The 25,844-nt window shown below is 33.3% G+C and overlaps 1 protein-coding gene across 1 annotated transcript in view; it reads right to left on the bottom strand.

Moving 5' to 3' along the window:
* Nucleotides 1–316: 316 nt before the first annotated feature.
* DIP-delta (Dpr-interacting protein delta) overlaps nucleotides 317–25,844 on the bottom strand; it is a 130,503-nt gene continuing 104,975 nt past the window's right edge. The window contains exons 5-7 of the mRNA XM_077445034.1: nucleotides 4,179–4,353; nucleotides 553–662; nucleotides 317–456 (exon numbers count right to left, since the gene is read on the bottom strand). Coding sequence (XP_077301160.1) covers nucleotides 317–456; nucleotides 553–662; nucleotides 4,179–4,353 — 425 coding nt within the window. The remainder of the gene's footprint in view (nucleotides 457–552; nucleotides 663–4,178; nucleotides 4,354–25,844) is intronic.

The following is a 25,844-nucleotide window of genomic DNA, read 5'->3' as shown; positions in this document are numbered from 1 at the left end:
TGCCTATAAAGGTGGATGGAATATTAAAATTGTATCCTTTTATATCATATTTCGATCCAATTGCTATAAATAAAAACATCATTTTTATATTAGAATGTATATATGCATATACACAGGTGCATGATAATAATTAAAGTTTCGATTTAAGAAAGTAAATTTCACTTTTATATAATTTTAAGACAATAAGGTGCAAATATTCTGTATGGCATTCAAATATTTCGATTGCAGTGTGTGATTAATTTAGAAATGAAATGTGCAATGTTCAGGACACTTTAACAAACATGCTTCTTGATACGAGTGAGTTGTTATGCGAAGATTACACTTCGAAAGCGCTAAAGTGAGTGTTTGCTTTGGAAAAATGAATCGAAAGATCAATGTTTGTAATAATCTCACCTTCTTTGTTGGCGTTGCTCTTCATCTCTGTCGCTTTGGGCGACGACGACGGCATCGGAATTTCTGTGAAAAATATAAAAAATCGCACTCTCAGCAAAAATTTTCCTCGCGTGAAAAATAATATGAAAAAAATGTATCCTTTCGAAAGGGTTCACATACCATAAAGTCTAATTGAACCTTCGGTTTCACCCAGAGAATTTTTCGATATACATCTATAGTTGCCGAAATCCCCCGGTTGAAGGTGTCTCACTGTAAGCTTCATATGAGCCCTGAAATAGAAGAAAATCTGATAAAAATTGCGATCGCACGGGACTTCTACGTATTTCGCAACAATTTCAAACCCTCGCTATATAAATAAATTACACGATGAAGAAGGAAAATATGAAAGTTTCCAGGAATATATAATATGTTTCATACATTACAGTATTTCATATGATTAATTAATTTTGTCAGTCATAATGAAAAGGATCGTTTTTGAGCTATTTTACATTTAATTACATGATATATTAATTATTTTGAACGTTATTAAGAACTAGTGTTGTGCCCGATGAAATATCATCGCTTGGGTTATGACATATTATATAAAAAAATTAAAGAAATGTGTGGGTCCTGTGTTCGATACGCACGCGGTCATATTTTTTTCAAATACCTTTTAAATATATTTAATTTAATATTTATATTTTATTTTTTATTTTCAAATATACTAGTGATAGTTAAAAGTGTATCTTTTAATACATAAAATAAAAGATTTAAAATTTAAAATTAAATAAATAATGATTGGATGTTGACTGCATCTTCATCATTCTAATAAAATCTTTAAAAATTCAGAAATACCCCGGAAGATGACGATTTATATGTAAATATATGTATGTACATATGTATATTTGAACTTTATTAATAACTGATGGGTGTATATTGATATATTTGTGAAGATCTACAAACATATTTGAGGACAGAAATGAATATATTTTTATTGGAGTGAATAGTGATTTAAAATGCGCTTTCATGAGACAGCTGGCTTGTCGTGACGACACTCTCGCCCTTTAACGGTTAGTTTTAATAATTTTTTTTCATATTATTGCATTTATGTTTATTGTTTTATAACAATTTAAAAAAATTTACTTCAACTTTCTTTTATATAATTTCATTTTCTTCATTTTTTTTATATAATTTCAAGGCTTTCGTTCTAAAATCTTAATAAAAACTGTAAAAAAACACAATCAAAGTGATAGAATACCTAATTAAAGGTTGATAAAATGTGATAGGTAGTTCTAATTCGCTCTTAAAAAATGAGTGATTGTAAATTTATGAGGCTCACAAGCTTTATTATTCATATATGGATGTACATATGTAATTATACGATCATTGAAAATAAAATTGCATACAAGAAAAATAAGCTTTTTGGATAACTATTCTCGTGTGCCATACAGATAGTTCATTGCAATAACTAATTAGAAAACTTTGTCCTTTCATAAAATATGTAGACGAACACTCGGTAAGTCCAAGAATATACAAATACCACATCTTAAATTGTATTCGCTTTTCTCCGATTGACCTGAATAAATGCTAAAATTATCCGAATTTATTTTCAAACGACCGAATCTAAAGTCCAACTTTTGTTAGGCTATCCGTGACCCCAATTTTTTCGGATATTATTATTATTGTATTACATTTCCCGCTCGAAAAATGACAGATACGGATATATCGACGTAGAGAGGGCCGGCTCACGTGTTTTGTTGTGCCTTTTGATCTATTAATCATAGGTGGGGTTTTAATATCCATCTCTTCCGGCGATCATCCCCCGGGCTTATTGGACGTATCAAAATAAATAACACCCAGATACGAATCGGGAAACTACGGAGACTTCTCACCCTTACTTTCCCCTTTTTTCTACCCCGCCACTGCTTTTTTCTTGTACCTGAAGCTTCCCTTCACCTCTCCCTATCTCCACGATTTCCCAACCCACTCTCTCTAATGGACAAAGTATTAAGACATCGGTGTCGGCTTTCCTGCCGATAAATATGAAAAGAAGATATCGCACAAGTGGCACTCATTCTCTAAAAAAGAAAATGCGAAAATTGATTTGCTCCCGTGCTCGTTAAAATGTATATTGTTATGTAATATTATATCGCTGATGTTTGTCGACAATTTATCATATACAAATGTATACGAGAATAATACTTTTATAAAAGCAGAAAACATTTTTAATAAGCCTTTCAAATTTCAACATACTAAAAACAAAGTTATTTTTATTTTAAAATTTATACATTTGCATTATGAACATCATCTATTGCAAATAAAGGCATCTTAAATACGCTTTTATTGTGAGCAATATTTATTCATTCAATCCCAAAATTTCTCCTAGCTTTATCAATCCATATCAGCTCAAATGTATGCTTTTTACAATCTTTTTGTGAGATTCCTGCCTGTCACATACATTGTGATCTGATATTGAACCACTTCCACTGTTCATATTGCTTTGATATACATATTTCTGACATACGGGGGTTAGCTAGCATTGAAGTAAGTGTATGTTTCCGACCTGAAACTAGAGAAGTTTAATCATTAACGAACTTGTTAAGAACTACATTGGAATCCTGTTTCAAATTGAAGCAATGACAGCTAGCTAACCAAAAACGTCTTTATTCCACTTCTTTACTACTCACAGGCTTAACAGTTACAACAGTTAATTTTTTCACTCTTATTTACTATCCATATCTTAATATAACGAGCTTTTATACTTTCTCACATACGTTTTGAATTCACGAATATATATTGGTGATATTTGTGGCCCAACTATTTGGTTGGCCCTTTGGCCAAATCAAGTCATTTGGCGCAGAGAGGTTCGCAGAAAAAATAGAGGTTCTGGAGCATATACACTCCTTATTGGAAGACCAATGTAGATCGTGATTTCATGAATAAGGGGATCGACAAGAATATATTTAAGATCAAGACTATTTGTTGTCAGATAAGCCTAGTGAAATTAGCAGAGTGAAATTACCAAATGTACTACGTATTGAAGAATTAGACTGCTCTATATTAAGTGACAAATCACAAAATCTGGATCTATAAAAAGCATTAAAGAAAATACGGACATTATTTAAAGGTCCTATTTGTACACCCCAAGATTTTACATATATTTGGTTATATAAAGAGATTCTTCCAAGACTACTTTACGTATTACATTTTTGTACTGTTGTCTTATTTTTAATACAAATTAATTTTTTGCATATTATATACATATTGGGGACCATTTGAACACTTAATTTATCTACCTTTCATTTTATTATAGCCACATAACCTAACCGCTTCCCGGAAAGATGCACTATATTGCACTGCATAGTAACGCAGTTTCGAGAAGCCATAATTTTCAAAGGCGCTCAAAAAGAACTTATGCAATAGAATTCCACAAAAAAAAAAATTACCACCCTCGGATAACATACAAATACCCCTTGATGTTTTTTGTGGAATAATATTGCATTAGTTTCCCTTGAGCATCTTTGAAAGTTTGGATGCCTCGAGAGTGCAACTATCTTGAGCGCATTTTTCCGGTCATCAACCTTACCATTGACACGACAATCCACAATTATACTTGATCATACCTTTCCGTCATGTGTTTTGCTTTCTATCTTTATTTATAGAGCTTATAAAGATACAGACTTTCTAAATTCGCAAATTTTAAATACATAATTAAATACATATTTTAAATCATTACGGACATAACGTATCGTATCATAACGTATCAAAATAGTGTTGAAATATTATATATTCACTTCATAACGTACCTGTATGAGTTTTCATTGGTGATTATGCCATACTTTTTAGTAGGCAGAACCATTACGTTATCATAGACCCAGTAGCTGATTGCTCTGGGATGTGCTTCCGTATGACAATCGACTGTCACATCAGTACCAGCTGGAGCTCCTACCAACTGATTAGGCACCCAGATCATCGGAGAAACTGAAACAAGAATATAAAAAATGTTTTTTAAAAACTAGCCACTTCTATATTTTGTTTATAAAATTAAGACAATATATAAAAAAAATGTATATAAAAAATCCCTAATTGAGAAATCACCAATTCTCTTCCTAAACTTTGATCATGAGTATGGCAAAGTGCTCAATCTGCCATAGCAAGAGAGGGGCGAAAAGGGAAAAAAACGATCAGAACATTGTGGACAAATGCAACAGTGTGGACGATAGACGTCACCGTGAAAGAAGATGCAGTATTTTCAAACGTGTCTATTACGATTATTTTTCACGATCGTAATGGCGGACGTCATTTCCACTTGGCGCAAAATGGCAAAGTTTTAAGACGATCAGATAAGAATTCAAACTTCGTCACACGACAAAATCGTTTCAGAACTATGAAGAGGTTAGTAAATCAGATTTATTCAAGTTATTTTTACTTAGGACCGTGTTTTATCACAAGTCACCTTTAAAATCGCTTTTTTATAAAAGAGTAGATGAACCTGAACCTAGCTGAGCCTGGCATGCGTTGCAATGTCGCAATATCGCATCCAATACCCGTTCCCGTTCCCGTTCCCGTTCCCATTCCAATTGTGTTCCCGATCCCCTTTCACGTGATGATTGGACTCGTGGTTTTTCAAAGCCGTGTTATCATAAAGCAACTGGTAACGTGGTTACCATCGTAAACATTTCCTTGAATACACAATGGCGCTTCAAACTTTCGCGTCGGTAAAATTGTAATTACGAATATTATTATTAAGAGGTTTTTTCTCGTTTTTTTTTTCACAGTAAGCTTCCCGGACATGCATACAACAAATCCTGAATGTTCCATCGTAATCGGTTGAGTGGTTTAGGAGCGTATACGACAGAGACAGACAGACAGACAAACAGACATTCAATTTTATATATAGGTAGATATAGTTTTTCAATGATATCTAAGAAATTAAATATTTCCATATATGTATGTATTTAAGTACTTTGAAGAAGAAAAGCGAGGAAAATTCGGTAACAGGACTGCCCTTTTAGAATATGCGAAATCTCCATAGACTCACATATTCTTGCGCAGCATCTCAGATCGTATCTTCAATAACGACCTGACCCGATTCTGGCGAGCTGAGCACCCCCTTGATGAAGAGTTCCATCGTCACATTACACGGAGTCTCGGCACTGCGGCACCTCGCAGAGTCACGTGTGACCCTCTCAACCCCGTCCTACCCCTTTTACCCCTCCTCACAGATATGTATTCACCCCCTACCACCCTCCCATGCTCTCTTTTTCTCCTTCGTCCTATCGTTCCAATTTCCAGTTGGGGACTTCGCTCCTTAATTGTTTGTTTTTTCATTACACGTGTTGGTCCGATCCGTTTCGATGCCGACCCTCCCTGATTTTTTTCTATAGGGTGATTTAATTCGTGCCCAAATATAACCGAATGAAATACGTGTATGTACGTATGTAATAATGTGTCCAAACATGAAATTTGCAACAGCATGCTATGTTTGATCTTTTATATATGAACATATGTAATGCAAAAAAATATATAGAACATATGAAATTTATTCCGTAGATTTGTAAATAAATTATCGAGCTCTTTTTCCTATTATGCTGTACATTAAAATTAGAATAATATAATACTATGATTACTAAAAAAATTAAATTAAAATTGTAAAATAGAAAATGATCAGTAGATCAGTAGCTATTAAAATAGATATAAGATTTATTGTGAACATAATTTAGTAATAATAAAAAGCATTTAAAAATCAAAAATGAAATTCCATAAACGGGAAAAAATATACAATATGAGTTGACGTGGTAGTTAAGTGGTAGATAATACTCAATTAATGAAAAATATATTACGGGAACAAGGAATCAAATATATTTAAAAAAATGCCAATCAATATTCAGTGGGTGGATAAGAAAAATGTGTTGTATATGATGGATGAAATTAAGGGTATACTACATAGTTTTAGATATATATACTACATAGTTTTAGTATTGTGTCATCGATTTGGCAAATACATAGCCTCAAATTTGTAAATCGATATTTTTCAACAGTTTCTGATTGCTTTGACCAGTTTCATTTTTCTCAGGCATATTTATATGTTGTATTGGCCCAAAAAATACTTTTAGGATTAAGGTATTTTTAGTATAAAGTTATTAAATCCATCAAATCTGGATTTAATTATTTGGACCATTGTGGCATTACAGGGAGAATCAAATGCGCACAATGGCCTCCATAAGAAAATAAAAGAGAAAAATAAAAATCATAATAATAATAGTAATAATTCATAGATTAATGAGTTCAAAACAAAAATGTGACTTTACCGACTGACGTCTAATTATAACGTGTCAAATGTGTGACGAGAGATGCAATATGAATCGATATTACGATCGACAAGGATATCGATAAAATTCATTATTAACACTCTAAGTGAACTAAACATATATATGAGAGATAATGAGAACCTATAAAGCACATTTTATAAAATATAGATTAAAAAGAAAAAGCGCTTAAACAATTGAAATCTGACATGGCGAAAAGTTAGAAAAGTCTAAACAAACGCTGGATAAACGTCAGGCACTTATTCGTGGGAGAATTTTCAAACGCGTCTAATACGATATTTTTTCACCATCGGCGGAGGATACATTTAAATACTTATATTAATGACTAAAATGAGCAATATCGCAAAGTAGGCAAAAGAGGCAAATTTTTTTCAGAATTTTAATCCTAAGTTAAACTAAAAATGGTTTGTAATTAAATCAGTTGATAACTAAAAATAATTGTATGTGATGTATGTATGTAAGCTTATTGTAAAAAACTAAATGTATTTAAGCTTATTGTAAATCATATTAACAATTAGATACAACATAACTTCTTATTGAATACTTATCTCGCAGATAAAACTACGTGAAGAGGTATACTTTTAGCCATGAAATGTCAGATTTGACATATTTGGCCATAAATCAATATATATATCGTGTATTACATTACATGAAGCTAGACGCCAAATTTGAAATTTATATATACATATGAGAGTTAAAACTATAAATATTTAAATATTAGAGATAACGAGAACCTATAGAGCAAATTTTATAAAATATAGAGTGAATTATAGGCGTTTAAATAATTAAAATCTAAAATGGCTACATCAAGGCGAAAAGGTTGAGGATAGATTATGGTAGCTTGCCGTAGATGTCACCGTACCCGAGATTCTGGATATTTGATACGCATTGTATACGATATCTTATCTCCAACGTAATGGCAGACGATACATTAACGTATATTGATGACCAAAATGAGCAATATGGCAAAGTATGAAAACGATCGGATAAGAGATAAAAATGACCACTAACACGAAAGCCATGTGAAACGTAAAGGAGGTAAGTAAAAAGAAATAAAAGCTAAAAGCAGAATAATTATTATTTACAAATTAATTTAATTGTTATTTTACTGTTAATTTATTTATATATAAGAATTTCCAAAAGGAAAGGTGTAGGATAGAGATATTAATATCCAAACTCTTTCCTATAAAGAAAACGAATAAATACTTTTTGCACTTTTTTGATCATCAGAGAATAATTTGCTTCGTGCGGATTCCACACAATCGCATTATACTCTAGCTTACTTCTCACAAGCGAGTTGAAAAGCAAGCGAGAAGACGAAGAGTTGGAGAATAACCGAGCATATCCAGAACAAAATCCTGAGAATTATACTGGACGCCCCCTGGTTTGTCACATAGTTAATATATGTATACGTACATATATGCACATGTAATATATGTATATGCATGTGCAGAGAACGAAGCTCGTCATATCATCGTGTGACTATTGAGTGTGCTTGACCGGACAAAATGGACGTAGTTGGTGTCGGCAATTTCGTCCAAATTGATGTCGGCTCGTTTGAGCGTCGGTTTTCCCGCGACGGCCATAACCGGCGAACATAAACATTAACGCTCCGGCGTCGGCGCCGCGTTTGTATTATTGGACACATTATTCCCATAATCTGCTCTAATAAACCGTGAACGTTTCCGGACGGACGGACGGACGCCAATGGCGATTAGACAATCGCCTATCGACAGCTTCGTCCACGGGGACTCCCGTTATTTGTGTGCCACGTCGACCGAAATTGTCGGAACCGGAGCAAACTGTACTAAAGCCAACTTAAAATATTGTATCGCCGATGTTACGTTGACCTATCGACAATCAGCGGAAATAAAAACATATGTATTTTAATTTTCTAACAATACCTGAAATTGCCTGCAAATGGCTTATTTTATTTTTATTTTTATTTTATTTTACATATATACCAGGAAGGCCTTACAGGAAAATCCCAATGCGCCTTCCTGGCCAATTACAAATACAAATGCAGCATTTTTTATTATAAGTCGTTGAATTGCGAGACACTGAAAAAACTCGCAAATTAACGAGACATCTATGAATTGTACATAAATTTTTATTGTACATCCATCAAATTTCAAATAGTGGTGACATAGTAGGTAGGAAGGATTTTTAGCCAATTTTTTTTTTCCGGGAACCGTTTCAACAATGAAATCAGAGAAAATTGGCAAACTCTGATAGGAAACGATCAACCTGGAGTCACAAATCCAGGTCTGACCAACAGCATACTCTGAAAAATTCATTTTAATTCAGGGATTGAACCCGGCACCTTCTTGACGGTAAGCAGAAGCTTAACGTCCGAGCTATGCTGCTGGCTAATAATTATAATTATAATTATAGCTAAAAAAACCGTACTGTCCAAAAAGACCGTCGTATTTGATGATATGTTTATTTATTTATATATAATTTTAGCTATTAGCTAATTTAAAAAATCTTAATAACTCAACTCTAAAATTTTATATTTAACTTATATGTACTGTCCCTCACAGAGGTGTCTTCTCGCAAGAATGCATCCACGGTCTTAGAAGACCTGATTCACTCAGGGAGGGCATTATACATGAGCACACCCCTGTGAAAAACAGCCCCAGCTGTCTTCTTTTTTCTTACTCTACTTGCAACTAATTTGTCCTTATTTCTAGTATAAAAACTATGCATATCTCTATTCATTAAAGTACTTAGGTAATAACTTATGATCTAACTTATAAACAAAAGACAATGCACTAAGATTTAAACTAGTTCTAATATTCCAATACCATTCCAATTCATCTAACATAGTTCTAATACTTTTTAATATACTCACATTCAAAATACCTCTCATAGCTTTATTTTGTAATTTTTGTATTTTTCCTAAATCTGGGCCATTAAACAAGTTAAGCACAATAAACCACGTGTGGCAAGACAATTGTATTATAAACCAAAATTTTACTTTTTTTACTTAAAATATTTCTTAACCTACATAATACACCATCTTTTCTAGCCGTTTTTTTTATTATGTATTCAGCGTGCATCATGTAATTTAGTATAACTAATTATATGTAAACCTGTATGAAGTAACCCGATTAAGATCTGATATTTCGGCGGATTTGTCGGCACACGAAATGACAGATATAAACGTCATTCGACTTTTGGCAGAAACACCACGCTATTTAACATTAATTTTAACGATCATTATATAACCTGCGAGTGAATTAAAATTATATAGGAGAGAAAAAGACAGCTTATAATGCAAATTTTATAAAATATAGAGTGAAAAAAGAAAAAGCTACAGGCGTTTAAACAATTAAAATCTGACATAGCGAGAGGGTGGCGAAAAGGGAAAAACGATCGGAAAAGTGAGGATTAATACTAATAAACGTCACCGAGAACGATAATGGAGTATTTTCAAACGTGTCAATTACGATTATTGTTCACGATCGTAATGGCGGAATTGGTTTTCACATATATTGATGACCAAACCGAGCACAATTGCAAAGTTTGAAAACGATCGTATAAGAATCCAAATTTCGTGAGACGAAAAAATCGAAAGCGAGCTAAGAAAAGGCTAGTAAATAGTATAATATAAAGTTCGTTAAATATCGCAGTTCCGAAGAGACGCTCTTACTCAAAAATCAAGCCAAAATCAGAGAGTTGAAACAAAGATCGACTGTTTCGAGCAGAAATACGTTAACCTACTCAAAACCAATGCACAATGCAATGTGTTATAACTTTACCGCTAGTTTTTGAAGCTATTTTCGATTTATTTTCACCAATACTTTTTCTATAGCATAATGTAAATCATATTATTTCGTTGAGTTTTTTCAGTGTTCTCATATAGCGTAAGAGAATTATGCTATATGGCAATTTGTGCACGATATAGCTGTCTATTCATGCGCTCCAGATATGCCATGTAAATTTTCGTTGCTTTTTTTTGAAAAAGTTAATGGCATTACATGATGAATTTTCTACAAATAAATTCAGAAAAATACAAAAATATTAATTTTTATGTCCTTTTCATGTACATATTATATATAATACATATGTGCATAATAAAATTTCAACAAAAAATATTCAGGACTGAGACATTGCACGCATATCAAATTATCAACATTTTAACATTCATTATATAACCAACTTTAACATTCATTATAGTGAAGTAAAAATATATATGAGAGAGATAATGAGAGCCTATGAATTTTATAAGATATAGTATGAAAATGATAAAGTTATAACCGATTGCATGAGCTACTGCCTATTAGCAATGGGTTAACTGTCATCGTCTCCAAAATTTTTGGATTCTTAAATGTGTTTATTACGATTATACTTCATCATTGATTGATATGTTCGTTAGAGCCCAATTGAAATCTCGATCGGTGGCCAAATCTCGCAAAATGGCAAAGTTTCAAAGAGATCGCAAGAATGTAGGAAGTTTTCAGATTAGTTAACGAAGTGATGCTAATAAAAATCTCGAAAAAACCCTGTAAAAAAGCCTCAAATTCTTCATTGACTCGAGATTCCGTCAAAATCACTATATCATGTACCTAACAAAACCTTAATACTTTTCTATAGACGATCAGTTTCCAGGAGCCACTAATAAACATTTAAAATTTAACTAATATTTTAACAAGCAGCATGAGACTAGTGTTTAACATATAATATAATGCTTTTAGAGTGGTTACGGGTTCGAGTCCCACTGGTTGCTGCTGGCCAGACCATGGTTTGTGACTCAAGGTCGATCGTTTCCTATCAAAGTTTTCCAACTTTTCTGACTTTGATTAAAACGGTTCTTGGAAAAATTGGTATCTATCTCTCTCGCATATACAATATAAAAAAATGTACCTGTATGTATGTATAATCTTTATGGTATGAAAAATTTTCAATACGGATAGTCTTTTATACAGTGTTAAGTGCATATTCTTTTTCAAATAATTTATAAAAAATTGTTAGTACTTCGAACGTGAGAGATCCGTCGGAAAATTCGAGCGGTTAAGCGCGAAACCCTCCAGTCTGCCAGTTCGGCGGAAATTGTTCGCGATTTTCATGTTAGACTTCTTTTTTAATTATTGAAATTCGACACCCAGTTTAATAATCGGTTTTGGCTCGATCGGAACTGATGACCGATGTTGTTTGCCGCGGGATTATTTTTCAATTGGAACGTGCTCGGATTACCCTATGGGGCCACGAACTGTTCGGCGCGCCTGTATCCCCCTTTGCAAATAAATTTCAATTAATCTAATGCCGGGACGGACTCGGACATGGAAAGTGGAATGAGGGTGAGGGGCTAAGCTTCCTCCTATCCAATTTTAATCAGAATTAGACTGACGAAAATTTATAGAGGACGAAATCTGATATCCAAACGGAAACGGATGCCAAAGTGGTTCAATACGTTGGCGGAAAAACACGTCAACGCTACAATTTAAATGACTCCGTTTTCAACCTTTTATATTGGAATAGTATACATTGAACCTTTGATCTTTTCATACTGTCCAATGATATTATGTTTGAATCGAATTACTTAATTTAATTTATGACATACATACATACCACACGTTTTATTGTTATTCATGATTAAAAACCAAGTAGAACTATCGATCAACTTCTAAACTAAATTGTACACCTTATTTAAATTATAGAAATATTATTATTCCATTGATATAACTATTGAATAAAAGTTAATAAATATCATAGAACAAAAGATTATATTTATGATATATATAATATACATACATATATCATATTTATATCGATCATATGTAGCTCTTTAATATCAATTGGCAAATGTTATAGAACAAAGAATCATATATTTACTTTTGAATACAATTATACAATTTTTACATAAGCTTAAAGCACTATTAGGCTGATCTTAAATTTAGGATCGAATTGAATTTGACTTAACTTTGTATGACATTATCGAGGCGCAACTGTCGCATTCGCTCAATATATGTATATATCGAAGAAAGGAAGGGCAACAAAATTAAGATTTCGGGTATCCAGCCCTCTTAAGATGAAAAAAAGAATGAGCAAAAAAATGAAAGCAACTAAAGTTTGCTACAGAAATATTCTCTTACACACGAAATTTGACATTATCTTTGCAATTACAAACCGACGATGCAGAAACTCTTAGTCGGATCTGGTGAATTGCTGCAACGACTAATACTGATCAGACAAACTATGCACAAACACACACACACACACACACACCTCTTATACGTAAATATATACAGCAATAATTAATGCCAGTTTATTGCCACACTTTATAATCGGATCACGTCAACCAGCCAGAAATTTATAATGCTCTCCGACTGGTTACTAACGGCCGCACTCAAACAATACTATATTTCATAATTATATGTAGCTGTTGCTCTCACACACGATTTGAAACATCAACATAATCAACGAAAAGGAGTCGGCCGTTAATAAATGAACAAACTACACTTTCGTCGGATGGGTTTTGGATGCGCTTTGCATGTTATTTCGGGTGTGTCGTTGTCGGATTTATTGTTTTGTTCGTGAATTATGCAAACGCATTCAGTTCGAACGGGTTTAAATTACGACCCGGCGCGGTTACAAAGTGCTTAAAACGCGAAATCGCCGAAACGCCAAACAGTTTTATCAATTGCGAATCGCGCACAACGACTTTGGCGATAAATATTTGCACGGTGAGCTTTTTCCGCAAATCTAATGCTTCCGGTGCGTGGAGATTTATTGGCGGCTGACGCGAGCTTTTGCAAAATTAAACAGCGCTGTTTAATTGGTCGTCGGTTTTTATCCGTTCGAATTATTCAAATTTGCGATGGTGATAGTTGCTATTTGAATGCAGATGCAAATAGTTCAATGGTCGAATGCAAACAACAGCTTCCTCTCTCTACGTAATAATTTTTAGCTTCATAAAACAATCATTATCTGGAAATATAAATGATAATGAAAGTACGATTCGATTTTCATTGAAGTTAGTTATGAATGTGATTAAATAACAAAGTATTGTATACTGCTATTGTACATGTGCCAATATTTCCTTTTTATTTAAAAGTGGTGGAAGTAGAATTTTCAGTTCGGAAAACACTATTTCTGTTTGCCATAATTCACAAATTGTCATCCCTTCTTTTAAATCGATATGTCCAGAATCTCAGATAAAAATGACCACTAACACGAAAGCCATGTGAAACGTAAAGGAGGTATTTAAAAAGCAGCAACTGGTCACCAGTATTTTTAAATATTGTTAAATGCAAAACATTATATATGACACTTTAAAATATATGCAGTATGGCTCGGTGGTTGTGTTTATGTTTAGCACCAAGAAGTTTTCGGGTTTTAATTCCATGCTAATATTTAATGCTTCTAGTCAGACTTGGATATTTGTGACTCCAAGTTGACCATTTCCAATCAGAGTTTGCCAATTTATCTGATTTCATTGTTGAAACGGTTTCTCCATCAAACCGGCAAAAACCATCCTACCCGGTATGTCACAAATATCTGAATTTGATTTATATACAATATGTAAAAAAATATGTACAAGTCTAAATCCATATATATATATATCTCTATGGATTAATTAATTATGAATTTCGTGTTCTTCAGCCTCTCGAAATACAGCGATTTATGTAATTAAAAATGCTGCTATTTTATAATTAATTTTCTTAAGGTGCATTGGGGTTTACCTGTTAGGCCTTCCTGGTATATATATGTATCTATGTAAAACAATAAAAATAAAAATAATGATGAAAATTCATACATGAAAATTCTATAATAATAAAACCTACACTTCACACTATAAACTAACACAAGTCGATTTGATCAAAATCTATCAAACTTCTATTGAAAAACATAAAAAAAATTCATTCCAAGTGTAATTTGAAATAAATAGGTTCTTGTTCATATATGTAATTCTTACATACATATATATTTCAATTCATTATCATAACACTTAAAATTTGTAAAGAAAACATTCAAACAGGTGATGAGGCAAAAAACGAACATAAAAGTACCTCAAACAAGATATTATATTTTCATAAGGATTTAAGTTCAAGAGATATCTAAATCAGTCTATGTATCAACATTTCACCGATTAAGGGCTACCGAAATCCTCAAAGGCTTAAAAATCTTCTAAGTATATACATATAAAAGGCTTTGAACCTGCAAGCCAAGCGAACACTAACCGACTGCATTTCATAAACAATTCAATTCCAAATCACAATTTGAATACAAACCAACTTCTGCGAACACGTCAGACAAAGGTGTGAATTCTAAAATGAATATGCATATATGCGTCGTGCACAGTTCGTCGCGAAGACAATTGATTCGACGCGTCGATGAAAATTCAAATCGAGTCCACACAGCTAAGGGTTATCGAGTCTAGACTTGGTCCAAGGGGGGATGGGGAGAAAGGTTGTGTCTCCATTATCCGATACTCAATGGTGGGGTACAAAACGCCCGGTAACTGGGGGGTAGCATCTGGACACCCGTAACCCCGTCTCGCCCTTTTAGTTTATTGGTTCTGGCAAGACGTAGCCGGCTGTTAGGCGGACGACCTAATGGCCAATTACGGTTTATCACACATGTATAAGCAAATAAGCAAGTATATAGTGCGGCGAGTATATTATGTCGTTGTTGAACTATTGTCCTGTCTAGTTACGTCTTGATATTTCCTTGTCTGTCGATAGAATCTTTGATGTGTATGAGTTGTTTGCGGATGAATGAGGGCCCTTCAGTTACATATGTACGTACTTGTTTTGTTTTGAAAATTATTGTTTGGAATTTTTGATTAGTTCCGTTACATTGACCTACATTTTATATACAGAAAGGATTTTAGCCAGCAGCATAGTTCGGTCTTTAAGCTTCTGCCTAACACCGAGAGGCGCCGGGTTCGATCCCATGAGCTGACCTCGATTGAAAAGAGTATATCTGTAGTGTTGCTGGTCAGACCTGGATATTTGTGGCTCCCGGTCAATCGTTTCCTATGAGAGTTTGCCAATTTTCTCTGATTTCATTGTTGAAATGGTTCCCGATTCAAAATAAGCTAAAATCCTTCCTACCTACTATGTCACCACTATTTGAGTATGATTAATGTACAATAAAATCTATGCACAATTCATAGATGTCTCGTTAATTTGCGCGTTAATATGACGACACAGCGTTGAAGAGACGTTAATAAAGCTCCAACCATCACTTGAAACGGGAATGGGAACGGAAATTGCATGCCTTATTCTAGCATTGAAACGCATGCCGGGTTCAGTTAGTAAAGTTATAAAAATGGAAGATTTTACTGAACAAAAGCTATTTAGTTCTTCAGTTGAAGCTTGAAATTTATCACAAATTAAGAGATCGAAAAATGATATTGCTATTATTTTTGTCAGGTTCTCAGATATGGGTAATGAAAGATGAGATGATTATTAATATTTATTTTTGTGTTTAGTTTTATTTAGGGTTTTAGTTAAAGTTTCATCTTATTCGATGTTATTAGATAAAATCTCTTCCGACAGTGAATAATACGAGGTTGAATATGATGATGATGATGAACAGATATCAATTTCATCGATTCATCGGGGGTTACATGTCCGGATACAATATTTAAGCGATACTTTTGTTAAAGTAGGCCAAACTGTCACACAAAAACTTAAATCTGAAATATTATTTCTATTTATAGTACAATAGCTGAATTTGGAATCAGCTTGGAGGGGAGAATGGAATAAAAATCAGAAAAAAGGAATTTTCATATGATTTAAGTTAAAGTACGTATTGAAGCACCAGACCATAGTAAAATGGTTCTTAGTAAAAAAAACTGTATATTTTCATAGTAGACATAGTAGAGCGTTCATCTCTATGTAATAGATATTTTACTGTATAGTTATTCAAAAAATAAACAAAAGTTCAAAGCGTACTCCTTAACGCATTAAGCCCAAACTTTTTATACTAGCACTGCTACTAGGATGTAAATATGTAGTTTAGAGTAAAAAAAAATATGAAAAACAGTCGCATTTTCCAACAAGCAAAACTCGAGCAAACAAATCAAATTAAAAAGCAGTTTTACAAACACAGCCGTACGTACACAAACGAGTTGATCGCAACGCGTCTGCACACTTTAATCACGGCGTGTCGGCTTGCATGAGCGACACATTAAAACTTCCGCAGTTATTAATATGGGAGTTTCATTCGGCGGTGCGCCCCCCATGTTGAGGGGTCATGGGTGTGTCATGTCGGATGTATAAAGACTGGCAGATTGTGTGCGGTAATCCCAATAGACACCTCAGCCCGCGCGCAGGTTGTTAAACTGAGTGGCTGTCTAATGTTCTTAGTTTTAACCCGATGGGGGGGGGGGATAGTCCCTCCCCCCCTCATCCGGGCATAGGGGGGTTGCGATGGGAGCTGGGGGTGGAAAAGTAGGGACCCAACCCCACGACAAAACTTCCGCAACTTTTGTTTACGACACGATAAAACTTGGATGACTAAGTGTGTGGATAAATCAATATTTTATGTACGGTATTCTCCGTTTCGAATTCCCTTTATATATGTATGGATGTTCGTAAGATGTCTTTAAGTATAAAGTGGTGTATATTTTTACTTTATCTATGTACGTAGTAACAATAGATGAAGTTTTGTGATCATGCGAAAATTCGAACTCGAGATTTTGACTGATTCGAAATCAGAATCGATCACTGATCACGTTTTCATGATCTAGAAAAAATGTGTGTGTGTGTGTGTGTGTGTGTGTGTGTGTGTGTGTGTGTGTGTCTGTGTGTGTGTCTGTGTGTGTGTCTGTGTGGGTGTGTATTTTGGGGATATTTTTAACACCGTTAGTCCTATCGAACTGAAACTTAGTATCGGTTACTGAAATTCTTATCGACACGACGTAAATTTTTTTCAAATTTTTAAGTTGACCGGAAATGGTACCTCGCCATATAGGTGTCCTCTTTTTTTAAGTTTTTGAATTCAATTATCTCCCAAACCACTAATTGAATCGGATTGAATTTTTTTTAAATATAATACAAATAATAATTTTTATAACCTCATATTTTTTAAATATTTCTATCTGAACCGGAAGCAGTACTTTTACTCTAGAGAATCGAAGTTTTTTATGTTTTTTTCAGAAACCTTTTGGTTTATTGAACTGAAATTTCATATCTAGAAGTTTAAGTTTAATACCAAGTAAATTATAAAATTTAGTTAGCATCCGTCAACCGGAAGTAGCAGTTTATTATATATGTATACATAATTCAGCAGTATGGCTCAGTGGTAGCGTATATCTTTAGCATCAAGTGATTATTGGGTTCGAGCCCGCTATACTGCTGGTCAGACTTTTATTTTTTTTATTTTATTTTACAAATATACCAGGAAGGCTTAGCAGGTAAACCACAAATGCGCCTTCCTGGTCCACATAATTATTACATATATACATGTAAATCTAAATATCTGACATTTATGGTCAGTATACATATATTACAAACATCGTATTAATACGATAAATAACTTTCATGAAACAATACGAATTTTATATTTGATAAACAACCACAGAGACGTCTATGGTGAGCAATATGGCGAAACCTAAGATATAACAAAAACTAAAGGTTCGCAACAGAAAATTGGGAAGGAAAAGCCAATTTTACAGGAATCGTTTCAATGAAAATCAGAAAAATTGGCAAATTCTGATAAGAAATGATCGACCTAGACAAATCAAGGTCTGGCCAACAGCGAGACTTAGCGGGGAATCGAACTCGTAACATCAAGTACGAAATAATTCAACATTCACCACTGGACCACACTTGGGTGTCTGTGAATCCAAGTCGATTGTTTCTTATCAGAGTTTGCCAATTTTATCTGATCATTGTTGAAACGGTTCCTTAAAATTGGCAAAAAAATCATCCTACCTGCTGTCACCAATCTTCTGTATTATGTATGTAAAATTAAAAAAAAATATATGTACAAGTCTAAAAATCCATAGATGTCTCAATGGATTAATTCATTTATTAATTGTTAATTTCATGTTCTTAAGCTTCTCAAAATACAGTGATTTATGTAATAAAAAATGCTGCATTGTTTGTTATTAATTGTCCAGGAAGACGCATTAGGGTCTTCCTGTCAAGCCTTCCTGGTATATATCTATGTAAGAATAAAATATATATCTTTTTTTCTATCTATATAAAAAAATAAAAGTTTGAATTTTTTTCACTTTGAATGATGGGTCACTAATTGAATTTTCACTCATGAATTTTCCTGATTTAGACTTCTTTAGATGTTCCAAGAATCTTCTTGTACAAAGTCTTGGCCATTTTGAAATCATCTTCAGCCAGCCATTCTTAGGATATTTTCAAGGTGTTTTTAGCCAACTTATTGAAGCTTTAGCTTATTGAAGTAAGACTTCTTCAGTAGAGTGAATTGCTTTGATTGTGACGCCAGCGTAAGGAAACGTTGCAACGCTGAAACATTGCACGAAACTAATATGTATATAAGCAATGGGTGTCTCAACCATCGTTCCTTCACCTCTTCTCTTCCCCCCCTATCCACCCTAGAAAATTACATCACAAACTACATACATATTTTATGACATTAATGTATATATGTACATCATATAATGACAGGAATTACCCCGAGGTGATACATACATATTTATAGCCAGAAGTATGGCTCCGTAGTTGTGTTATTTTTGAAACGGTTCCTCTAACAAATTGGTAAAAATCATCAATGGGTTAATTCATTAATTAATTGTTAATTTCGTTTTCTTCAGCTTCTCAAAATACAGTGATTTATGTAATAAAAAATAATGAAATGGCCAATACTTTGTACAAGAAGATTCTTGGAATATCTAAAGAATCCTATATCAGGAAAATTCATGAGTGAAAATTCAAAAAATGACCCATCATACAATGTGTTCAAAGTGGCAAAATTCAAACTTTTATTTTTTTTATACAGAAAAAAAGATATATATTTTATTTTTACATAGATATATATCAAGAAGGCTTGGCAGGAAGACCCCAATGCGCCTTCCTGGACAATTAATAACAAATAATGCAGCATTTTATTATTAAATAAACCACTGTTTTTCCAGAAGCCGAAGAACATGAAATAATAATTTATTATTTAAATAATTAATCCATTAAGAAATCTACGGGTTTTAGATGTGTACATTATTTTTCCAAATTGTACATACAATAAATACAGAAGATTTGTCACAACAGGAAAGATGATTTTTTGCCAATTTTGAGGAACCTTTTCAACAATGATCAGATAAAATTGGCAAACTCTGATAAGAAGCGATCGATTTGGAGTCACAAATACCCCCAAATCTAACCAGCAGTATAGTGTATCGAACCCACTGATCACTTGGTGCTAAACGTACACGCTATCATTGAGCCACACTGCTGGCTAAATGTGAAAAATAAATAAATATGTATGTAAGTATCAAATTCACAGTGAATTGACACACACACATATGTATATCTCACGTACATCGAAATAAATTAAATAAGCAATTGAACTTTCAACGACTCTTCCAGACTATTTCTTATTTTGAAATTCGCCATATTTGATGTATTCGCCACGGTAAATAATTAATAAACAGCATTCGATACACGTCTAATCACATTTCTAGCAAGGCAAACAACCCAGTCGACTTTGACAGTTATCGGCTAATTATTGTCGTTAAACGGCGCGCGCTTATCGAGAGGGATGCGCATCCGTAATGGATTGATCGTTCCAGTTATCTTAATTATTGGACCTGGGTGCGGTCGAATCCACTCTACCACGTGTTATATAAGGTGCATAGGTACCATCTACTATACCGTGTGTATGTGTCTGGTACCCAGCTTTGCCAGGTGTGTTCAATATATCAGGTGTATGTTGTATCGAATACACATTTGCCCTGCATGCAAGTTCCGTCCAATATTTGGCCGTCTCATACTCGGCTGCAGTGTGCATAATATCATGCTGGGGAAATATTAATTATTCCGGTGTATGTGTTTTGAACCGGAAGTGTGCTCTGCCAATGTTGATCCGAATTAATAATATAAATCTGTAAGTAAACGGTGGAAAGTTTGATGCATGTGTGCGAAAGCGTATGCTTTGTTTCAGAATTGTTGTTGAGTAATGAACTTTTTTCAGTTGTTTTTATTGTTTTTTGTATGTGAATTTTTGGCTAAAAAATCGGTCGATTTATCTAGTGATTGTTTTTTTTTATTGATATGGCTTTTTTAATAAAAAAAAATAGAATTTTATTAAATATTTAGCTTTACAGTGGTCGTTTGAAAGTTCATTGATGTTATTCTAAAATTGTTTTTGTAGATCAAAACCTAAATCATCAAATTGGTCTCCTACGTCTCATAGAATCAGCGGTTGACGGAATATTGACCGAATGGACACTTGGCCGACGGACATTAAGCCGACGGACGCTTGGCTGAACCGGCATTTGGCCGAATGAAACTTTTAATTAAATAAATTCATGAAATTTGAATGATACGTTGTAGTGATTTCTGAACAATGTATCTCGTATCTGGAGGGTTAATTTAGTTTTAAATATTTTTTGTATACAATTATTAATTTTTATCCATTTTATATATGTATAAAAAATGATTTGAAATGATAAAATCAATTTTTAAATCATTTACATAATGGGCTGGTGACAGCTAATGAAAGTATGTGAGCGTCATTATTGAATTTTCCGAATTTTTTATTTTTCACAAAGCAATTATATTATAATTATATATTGCAATTCCGGTGTACTGGTATACCGGTTTACTGGTAAATTAGCGAAATTTTGCCATCGGTAAATAACGGTATCATTGCATAATATTACATATTAAGTTATCGGAATATTGTTGCATAATATTACATTAAGGTTCGATGCAAATGGCGTATGTACATATAGTGGACTAGGTTGTCTGAAATTTTTATATTTTTAGAATTAAATATGGCATTTTAAAAAGATAAATTAACAAACGCGATCAGACAGTTGTTTCAGTTATGATCAAACCTTTTAAATGATCCAAATTTTAAATTAAAAAAAAATATAGAGTGAAAAAAGATAAAGTTATAGGCGTTTAAACAATTAAAATCTGACGTAGCGAGATGGTGGCGATAAGTGATATAAAGTAAGAAAAGGCTAGTGACGATCAATGTGAACGAACAATGTGGACGATAGACGTCATCGAGAAATATAATGGAGTATTTTTAAACGTGTCTATTGCGATTATTTTTCACCATCGTAATGGCGGACGTCATTTCCACATATATTGATGAGCAAAGTGGCATAGTTTGAAAACGATCGGATAAAAACCCAAATTTCTTCTGACTAGAAATCGTAAGTGAAGGTAAGAAGAGGCTAGAAAAAATATGATTGGTTAAAAAAATAAATTTATTTATCATGACGAATATACATATACCAAAATGCATTCATATGACATTATTCACCCAAGATTTATTTTTAATTATTAACGATTAAATCTAGTTTAACATTTTGAGGAAAAGTAAACACATACAGTAAAACTTAATCCACTTTTTTTTTCATTCACCGGTTAATACCGGTATACTGGTAGTAGAAAAAATAATTTACCGGTTTAGCTGTTAAGAAATGTAATTATAATTAAAAAAAAAAATCTAGAAAGAAATTTTTTATGATTTTATTTATCCCTTTATTTGTCATAGTCAACATCCTTCAAGGCCATTCGCCATCCACTGCTGATCATAAATAAATTAAAGCAATTAAAAAATTCATTCGGCCAAAGTCCGTTCGGGAAATGCCCGTAAACTTTTTAGCTGATAAATCGTTTATTTGATTTAGGATTTAGTGATGTTAATAATTTTATAATATAAAGTGAAGTATTCTTTGTATTTTACAGATTTTAAATAAAAAGGAACGAAATTTTATTAAATACATACATATATACATACATACATATGTACATTGAAGGTATTGAAAATATTTCCCATAAAATCATACAATTCCAGATTTGAAATGACACCGATACTGAAACCGTACGAAAGTATATATGTATGATTTTCGATACATATCGAGAGACTTCCGTGAAATTTAATAAATTCGATTCATCTTGAATATCACTTTAAAAACAGAACATAATCATTTGAAGTTGCTTACATGATACATCGATAATTGTCAGGTTTAAATTAATATTAATGATTACATAAAGGATTCATACATATTTGAATCTCAAATTGAGAATTTTTGTTTAGTGCGGTCTTAACAAACCGGGTGACATGTATTTTATTATTCATTTATAATGAATAATAAAATCAGTTCAGCTTAAGTAATTTTAGTAGTAAATACGCCAACTAACGGACAGCTAGACAGACGTTTTAAATACAATGGAAAACATTCATTTGAAAGACTATAGAGGTAAATTTAATACGTAATATCTCCAACTTACACTACCGACTGTGTATTCAATAATATATTATGAAAGCTTCATACCGTATACAATTTAATAGTATTATATTATGTGGAATTATTATTACCGTTTGTTTATTTGTTTGTTTATAGCAATGAATTATGTCAACTTCAATCCGCTAACAATTTAATTGCGTTATATTAAATGGGCAATTATAATAACAGACTTGCATGCAGAAGTTAGTCTATGTCAGTCGAATGTATTCGCATATATTATTTACAAAGACATTTCATGGAAATTCTCGCAGTTGTCATACTTTACGTATTTATTTGTAAACAACGATAATGAGAGCACGAAGAAAACGATAGCATGAATCAATAGCTTCTCTAGAAAAGTACCATCGCAGCGATTCCCAACTTGGCGTTTGTGAATCGTGTAAGGGTATATGAAAAGAAAATTAATAATGGTGGGAAGAAAACAGTTTTTATTGATGAAAGTAATCAAAACTATTCTAAGACATGAAATAAAAAAAAACACTTATTCGAAATATTATGCAAGTTTTCCAGTTCACAGACTTTTGCCAAACGGACAATCGGATCTTGAGTCGCCTTAATATCATATTATCTTTCCACGACCCAAGGTTCTAAGGAATATATTCAATTACATTAATTATTTACGTTAATCATCTAGTAAACATATTATTTTTGATTCATATAAAGAAATTTCTCCAAGATTGTCATGTAAGCAGAAACTATAATTTTTATATTGTAGCACTTTTTATATATATGTAGATATATGTGTATATATATTTTTATATTTACTTTTTTAAATTGTTTTTTTGTTGCTCAACGCTATTAAACTTCAAACAAAATTTTTGTTTTGTTTGACATTAGAAGCTAAAATTAAAGTCACTCGTAAATGACGACCTTCAATCCCTTAATTACATAGGTTCTTACGCCCTAATTCTGATAATTGGCAAGACATCTGCATGAGTGTTACCTTAAAAAAAAGGGCAATAAGCAGGCATCTTTATAAAAAAGTTCGACCTATTAAGGTAATCGTAAAACTTATCGTGCCTCTAATATATTGTCCTGTTGACAGAGATGGTTGTATTTGATTGTTTATTTGAAAAACAAAAAATAATAATTTACTAACATACTACTTTTCACTTGGGCAGTATTATGTTTTAATTATGTTTTAAATAATGTGAGCTATCAACCCTTTAAAGCCTTGCACTTCATATCCATACGTGGGTTTGGTGCAAACGATCGAAAAGCGCCAGACAGATTGAACCACAGATTAACTGGATGACTGCTTTTGTCGACTTCACGAATGAAAAATTGCACATCAGATGACGAGTAACCTTTCGATGTGCACAGATGCAATTATTAAAATGGTAATTATTAAAATTGAGTTCGATCTTTCTGGCGAGTTTTTAATAATTTAATGAGGAAAAATTCGGAACTTAAGTATCAGAAGCACAGAACGAATACAGGGTAGGTATGTCGGGACTTCAGGTAGATTTCGCTTAGTGTAAGTGCGAGCAGTGCGCACGCATAAGGTACACGTGTCGTTAGTCTGTGGTTCAGTCTGTCTGGCGCTTTTCGATCGTTTGCACGGTTTAATCATTTAATAGACAACCTCATATCTTTTTACTTTTACGTTTGCGTTTTTATTTATTTACATTTAAATTTAATTAAATTAAATTGAAGCTTCAATAATAAATATAAACAGCATAATAAATAATAAAAATAAAATCCTCATTAATAAAATTTACAATAAACTTACTTTAAATATTTCTTTAATATTAATCATCTATTTACTAAATGTGCAGAATCAATTCAAACGGCAATAATTTATAGTATAATATATGAAGAAATTTTCACATTTTCAGCAACGAAAGAATTTCGCCCAACGAATTTTCTCACATTTCTTCGAAATGTATTAAATTAAACACAATATACACGTATGTACATACATACAATATACAGATATAAATTTTCCATTGAGATAATCAAAAAAGGCCTTAAATTTATTTTCCACAGTAATATTTCAAATGAGCTTTTTTCCCTTCGCACCTACTTACGTGCGTACGTCATCGCTCTTTTTATTTTCATTTCACACGCGCACATTTTTTCCACCCACGTAACGAATCCTCGAGAGGAGAAGACCTGGACACAAACGGGCAGAGGGGGAGGGGGGGGGGAGGAGAGGCAGGTCGTACAATTCAGGTTGTAGGCAACGTTGTTAATTAATCAAACCTTTATCTTGGGGGCCCTGGAGATACAATGGATGGTGTGGCTGACCCGGCTCGCGGGGGCCCGCTGCGGATGACAGGGCCAGTCGTTAAAATGATGTACACAGATGAGATGGGTCTTTTATCCAGGCACGACTGTGACTCGCTTTACAGACAGACTGTTAAATAACAGTCCTTTGTCGTCGACGAAATGGCGAATTTAGCGCCATCGAGCCGAGCTTGACGGACGGCAAACTGTTGCTTCGTCTCCTACCCTCCCCATCGCCTACCCCGACCCACCCACTCCCGCCCACTCACCCGCAAACCGTCGCGAAAGGCTTTCCGTGTTAACAATCACACCGATAATTGCCAAATTTGCCACATTAATGTCAAAATTTAAATATTCAACGTTTTTTGGCAATTTCGATGCGACGGAGACGAACGGGCCCTGTCCTGTCAAGCTCGTTAACGTAGCAATGATTTATTTATTCAATGTCCATTATGCGATGGAAATATTTTGAAGCAGACATTTGATGACTTTAATTG

Source organism: Arctopsyche grandis, chromosome 13, assembly GCF_051622035.1.
Source record: "Arctopsyche grandis isolate Sample6627 chromosome 13, ASM5162203v2, whole genome shotgun sequence".
Taxonomy (NCBI): Eukaryota; Metazoa; Arthropoda; class Insecta; order Trichoptera; family Hydropsychidae; genus Arctopsyche; species Arctopsyche grandis.
Note: the sequence above shows the minus strand (reverse complement) of the source record. Positions and strands in the feature narration are given on the sequence as shown.